Source organism: Acinonyx jubatus, chromosome B4 (genome assembly GCF_027475565.1).
Source record: "Acinonyx jubatus isolate Ajub_Pintada_27869175 chromosome B4, VMU_Ajub_asm_v1.0, whole genome shotgun sequence".
Classification (NCBI taxonomy): domain Eukaryota; kingdom Metazoa; phylum Chordata; class Mammalia; order Carnivora; family Felidae; genus Acinonyx; species Acinonyx jubatus.
Window position 1 is genome coordinate 47,409,724 of NC_069387.1, and position 6,799 is coordinate 47,416,522.

General features: G+C 41.8%; 1 protein-coding gene across 1 annotated transcript; it reads left to right on the forward strand.

The window, feature by feature from the left end:
* The first annotated feature begins 2,120 nt into the window (after positions 1-2,120).
* Positions 2,121-2,792, forward strand: LOC106965661 (histone H2A.J). The gene has a single exon (XM_015061731.3). The coding sequence runs from the start codon at positions 2,233-2,235 to the stop codon at positions 2,620-2,622; it is 390 nt and encodes a 129-aa protein (XP_014917217.1). The 5' UTR covers positions 2,121-2,232; the 3' UTR covers positions 2,623-2,792.
* The last annotated feature ends 4,007 nt before the right edge of the window (positions 2,793-6,799 follow it).

Genomic DNA, 6,799 nt, shown 5'->3' on the forward strand with positions numbered 1-6,799 from the left:
CCCAAAAGGTTTTATTGATAAAAGGCAGCAGTATTTAGAGGATGATTCATAACTCTTTCCCAGGCACTTAACATCTGGAGGAAGGAATATTGTAGTAAATTGTACTCCCTGTCCCCAGTCTTTAACTTTCTAAAAAAAGCTTTATAGTAATTTTTTCGATAGGTATAAATGCTTATAATTTACCCATCCTTACCCATCTCCATAACACATTTTTATTGTTAGTGATAAAAGAGTCCTCAGAATACTGTGTGTATGACTGCAAAAAATCTTGAATAGTCATATTGAACTACATGACTTTAATCCTTGACAGGAAGAAAGAAAAGTCTATCAGATCTTGAAGAGATCGGGATTCTTATAATGGTAAATTGGTTGATTAACTTATATTTTATTAAGACTAAAAAATCAAAGTTAGAACATTTTCAAGTTAGAAATCCTCTTGCTGACAAGAATAAAAGGAAAACATATCCAAAATAATAATTGTTAAAAGTTTCCCTTAATACAGGCAAAATTTAAGCAAAATTTACAAAACTCATATCAAGAACATGTTAATAAATGCACCGGAGGTTTGTCCATTATTCAGTTTATCTAGCAGTTGTTGGATGCTTACTAACATATTTAATCTTTAAACACTTTGGAATACCTACAGAGCTTATCAACTGGTAAGTGGTACAGCCAGGATTTGGACCAAGGCAGTTTGGCTCCAGAATGAATGACTTAATCATAACAGTATACTGCTTCTCAACTTCAAAGACATTTATTGAGTGTCTACTATGTATATATAGGTTAATCATTGCTCTAGGCAATAAGGACACGTACAGAAATAGGCAAAAATGTGATTTCATTGCAATCAAATCTTTAATTAGGATGGTGGGAGGGTAAATTTGTTTTACTTTTAAACGGATACTATAATCCACATAAAATGTTACTTATTTTAATGTGCTTAAAACAAATAGTATAATTGTATAATTGTTAAATTATGTCAGTGAATTGTTAAAAAATAGTTTCTTATAAAAAAAACAAAACAACTTATTTTGTTCCAAATGCTATGGCTCTGCAATTTAGGTAAGTACAGTTGATACCATTCTTTTTAGTCTTTTCAGGACTGGAGCACCACAGGGGCAGCAGAGGACTGGGAAAGGGAACTACCAAGTGCCACCAGAATGTCTTAGGCGACCATATTGATTTCCGGACTCCTCTACAAGGAGACCCTCAGTCTCCTTGGAGAACATGATCAGCAGCGCGGTGATGAATAAGGAGCAAACCAGGGCCAAGATTTTGTGCTTCAGAAACTGTGCTGCTCCTGCGGCCTCTCCCTGGAATCCAGAGACTCTTTTCAGGCTCATAACCTCAAAGACAAGACATGTTAGGTTTTGGCTAACCGAACTTGTTGCAGTCTCTGAAGAAAGCATTCACGTCTAGTCTAGCACTCTAGTTTCGCAGTCCCTAGAAGCGAAGATTGGCAACCTGTGAATGGCAGAATTGCGCAGGGATCCAGTGTCATCTAGGCTGATTAAGAAAGTTCAGATGGTCAGTTCAGTCCGAGGCATCTTTTGGAGCCAGCTCCCCACACTGTTGAGTAACAGCAGGAGCATCTGAGTTTGCAGGATACAAGGCGCGCATGTTTAAAGAAACGGCAGGCAGAGGGGCAGTGTTGCCCACAAGCGCGGGGGTCTGGAATCAGATAATTAGCTGGTTAGGATGCTGTATACGGTGAGAAAATCCACCTACCGGGCATAGCAAAGTAGGGCTCACCTTGCGTCCTCAATTGCTTTTAGTATTTCTTGCTGGAGTGCTTCGTACTTGTAGACAGAGTAGCTCTTCCAGATTTTTCAGTTTCTAACCATGGTTCCTTAATTCTTAAGACGTTCCTTGGAGCAAACTTGCACGTTCAATTCTCAGGATGCGCTGAATTCAACGAAGGCCCCAAACGCAGAGCGGTCCGGTCCTGCGTATTCATATGGGGGGTTATGTAAATGAGGACTAGGAGTTTGCTCTTTTGATTGGAGAGAGCTGGAGAAGGCGGTCCCTCAACCAGGAGCGCTGGTTGGAAGCGGAGCCTGCCTGTCATCGGCCAAAAGAACTGAGGATGTTGCTGCGCCCAATGAGAAGACACCGCCTAGTGTCAGCACAAAGTCTTAAAGGCAGTTCCGGTGTAGTACTTCACATTCACTTGCTCAGAGCTGGATTGCTGCGTTTCGCTTCGCAGGCAGGAGTTTTTGGCGAGAGGTGAACATGTCTGGTCGTGGAAAGCAGGGCGGCAAAGTGCGGGCAAAGGCCAAATCTCGGTCCTCCCGCGCGGGCCTCCAGTTCCCGGTCGGTCGAGTACACAGACTGCTGCGCAAAGGTAACTACGCGGAGCGAGTAGGCGCTGGGGCGCCCGTGTACCTGGCGGCGGTGTTGGAGTACTTGACAGCGGAGATCCTGGAGTTGGCTGGCAATGCCGCTCGTGACAACAAGAAGACCAGAATAATCCCTCGCCACCTGCAACTCGCCATCCGCAACGACGAGGAGCTAAACAAGCTGTTGGGGAAAGTCACCATTGCTCAGGGCGGCGTCCTGCCCAACATCCAGGCCGTGCTGCTGCCCAAGAAGACGGAGAGTCAAAAGGCGAAGAGCAAGTGATCCTGTCGCCACCACAGGGGAGATGGCTTTCCCAGCAAAGGCTCTTTTCATAACCGCCCGCAGTATTTTTCAATATACTCGATGTCATGGAAGGCTGGCGGGATTTAGTGGGGAGGTGGGCGGCGAGGGGCCCGCCAAGTCCAGGGCCAATAAAGTCGGTGAAAATCGTGTGGTGGAGAGAGCTATGTAGTCTCGGGGACCTTCCGGATGACCCGGGGGGCAACCGGGAGACCTCTGGAGCAGGTACTGGTGGGTTGGCTTCAGCCGCTTTGTGGGCTACTTTGGTCCGCACCCTCGAGGCGTTTTGTGGGCGGATAAAGGAGACCAGGAGGGACCCACTGGCTTGGAATTGGGCAGAGTTAGGGTCTCTCCCTACTCGCCTTAATGCAAAAGACAGGCAGAGTAGGGTGCGGTTGCGGCAGGGGGATTATTTTTACACCTCTTTCCCAGGGCTTTCACTCTTCTGTCTTGTCCTGGCTGTTCAGGACCCAATTCGGAAGACGCAGTCGGGGCTAGCTGGTGTCTGGCAGGACGTTGGCTTACTGGCCATACTTTTCAAAAGGTGGAGTAACTCTCAGTCTTGGAAGAGTGGTTCTGATGACACCATGTCAACAGATTTTTCTTAGCCTACGAGCTGTTGTGTTTACATGCTTTGGATAGCAGGTATTTTTATACACACATTTATGTTCACATTTCTTTAAGGTGAAGGAAACATCCAGTAAGATGTGTAATACAGAAGCATGAGTCATGAGTAAATTTGTTCTCCTGACACTCATGTTGCATAACAGTGCAGTGTCTTTAGTCATGAGTTGCTTATGCTTAGGAGCTTTTAAAATGATTTTCTCACGATGGCCTTGTCTCCACCATATTATACTCCTTTGGAAATGTAATCAATTTGATTTTGCTTCCTAACAACAAATAACTTGCTTGAAGTCTTTTATGTTCCCCCATTGGCATGGAGTAAAGATCTCATCCCAACAGTCTTCTAGGGGTTGCATTGCTTAATTGTACAGTAATGCTTTAATAAACATGGGATGTGTGAAAATGTAAGGGTAAATGACGTAAGTGCAAGAAGAAACACGTCTCAGATCAGGAATCCACATTTAAAAGTTTAAACCCTAGCCATCATATTCTGTCCTCAACTGACCCTTCCATCTTACCCTTTTCTGCAAGCTTCATCCTGGCCCACCAGGCCCACAAGTAGGATCCCAGTTCAGATTTCACATCTTTGGAGTCCTCTTTCCTATGAGTCAGAGTTGCAGTCTTCCTTTCAAAAAAACAAAACAAAACAAAACATACATATATATTTCTTCATTTTGGTAGTGTGTGGCCCATTTTCCCACACTGACTTTATTTCTTCCCCAGTATTTATTGAGGGAGTACAGCTGTGAATGAGGACAACTAGATTTCCACTCTCTGTGAGCTCACTTCTTTTTCCTGGTAACTGAAGACAGGACATTGAACAAAGAAATGTTAATATCAGAAAAAGAATCCCCTTCAGCTTCCGTTAATACTTGTGTCTGTCTGCTGCTTGTGGAAATGAAGGTCGGGATTACTTCTCCGACATGGTCAACTTTGAGGGCTACACATATCTTTGTTAGGAGGCAGATTATTGCCCCCTAATTCCCCAGGAGAATAGACTCCAAGGGTACCATGGGCAGGTGCCAAGATGTCCACAGCTATTTATTTACTGCACTCCTACCTTCCATCCAGAAGGCTTCATCATGTGTAAAACAGTCATAATACCAATTTTAAGGACTGAGATAGTTCATTTACTATACGTATGAGGCACATATTAGGTGCTGAATAAATTAAAAGAAGTATGATTTCCTACAAGATCTGGGGTTACCCTTATAGGTTAAGGTATAACTGTAACAGGCTTTTGTTTGGTTTTGTTTTGTTTTTTTAGCACACAATCATTAGGATAGTTCTCAGTGTTACCACTTTGGGGTGTATATATATATACACACATATATATATAGGCATATATATATATACATATGCCATATATATGTATATATATATAATATATATACATATGCCATATATACATATATATATGATATATATATATGTATATATGGCATATGTATATAAAGTGTGTATATATATAATATACATATATATACATATATATATATATATATGGCATATGTATATAAAGTGTGTACATATCCAATGCTGGTTTTGACATTTAAGTCTTTTTTTAAATGTTATTTAGTTTTGAGAGAGAGAGAGAGAGAGAGAATGAGTGGGAGAGGGGCAAGAGAGGGAGACCCAGAATTCGAAGCAGGCTCCAGGCTCTGAGCAAGTGGTCAGCACAGAGCCTGATGCGGGGCTCAAACCCATGAACTGTGTGATCATGGCCTGGGCCGAAGTCGGAAGCTCAACCAACTGAGCCACCCAGGCGCCCCGACATTTAAGTCTTAATTTTGTAAAAGATTTGAGGCATCTGAAAGGTTATTACCAAAATGGTGGCAAAACAAGAACAAGGGCCACCAAGACATTTATAAGAAAAAAGCAATTTTTCTTGTTCCTCTGAAGATTCACATGAGTCTGTCTAACCCTGTTACATGAAGAGCAAGCCAGTCAAGCCTAAAAGTACAACCAGTGCCCCCTTTCCTGCACCACCTCCACTGCCCCAGGGATTGTTTCCCCTCAAATACTTCCCTTGCTGCAAGACTCAATCAGTCTCTCACCATTTCTGTAATTTATGTATTTGTTTGTGTGTTCGTTCATTCATTCATTCATTCATTCATTCATTCATTTATAAGAGAGTGGGCACACAAACCTGCACCTCAGCAGGGAAGGGGCAGAGAAAGAGGGAGAGAGAGAATCTTAAGCAGGCCCTATGCCCAGCATGAGATCATTACCTGAGCCGAAATCAAGGGTTATGCTTAACCAACTGAGCCACCCAGATGCCCCTCACCATTTCTGTTTTCAAGGGTTTTTTTAAACCTGAATAATTTATTGGCTGTTAAAAATGCATACTTTTTGCATTACTTTTTGCATTACTTTGCAGTAAGCATGCATTTACTGCAAAATCAATTCAGCCTGTGATCCTGGATGAACAAATAATTCTTGCCAATGTATGACTGTTAATTGCAAAGGCCAACATTTCTTCAAGCACTAGACTGCATAGAAGATGACTTAGGACAGAACAGGTGGGACCTGAATTCTGATTTTTTTAATACATTTACAATCCACAGTTGTATTTATAGACACACATGCCCTTTCCTGCCAAGATAAGTCATTCATGTGGCAGGCTGTGACTTGGGTAGGATTTATGCTTTGTTTTTCCTCTGGGACCAGTCTTGTCTTTGTTTCTCTGAGAACTGGTCTGTGTGGTTTTTTCTGCCTGGAATCAAAAGGTTTAGTCTGTCTCCGTAATTGGTGATGACTGACCTACTGTATGCACTCTTCACAAATGCCCTTGAAAGGTCATAGACCATGGTGTTCAAGGACTTCAGCTATGTGGAACAAGACTTAAGTTCAAGTCCACTCTGCCCCATACTAGTTAGGTGATTTTGGAAATGTTGCTCAATTTCTTTAAACCTCAGTTTTATTTATTAAGGGGGCATAATAGTAGAGTTTATATTAGTGGATTTTGCAGAGGAGTCATTGAGTTAATGTGAATGAGAGCACAAAAGTTTCCCATGTAGAAACAAGTAATTATTATTTCTATGCGCAACTCGATTTAGAGTGAATTGCAATAATTGTGGCACCTATTGAAATAGAAAAACACCACTCTAGCAATCCTGTGACTTTTCTGATAGCAACTCATGAAAACAAGCTTAGTGGCTGTTTTACTAATTACAGGACATCCACAAATCAACCTATAACAGGAAAGAGAGTAATAAATGGTTAAAGCTTGTTAACCAGTCAGATTCAAATCTTAATATGCATTCTCCCCGCCCCTAAAGACAGCCTACTTTGGAATTAATGGCTTAACTACACCCATGCAGATTAAAAACGGAACCTGTTTGTTCAACAACTTATTGCGTATATATTATGTGTGAAACTTATCATTGATAACCAGCTGTTCAGAAAAATGATTATAATATAATAAAAAAAAAAGATTACCGTATAACAGGCTACACGTAAAGAAAGGGAGATGTTTCGGCAAAACATCTGTTTCGGTAAAAGCAGGTGTTTCGGTAACAGGGAACAGAGGCAC

Bases quoted from the DNA above. Each gene is read 5' to 3' on its own strand.
- LOC106965661 (XM_015061731.3), top strand. From the start codon at position 2,233: ATGTCTGGTCGTGGAAAGCAGGGCGGCAAAGTGCGGGCAAAGGCCAAA.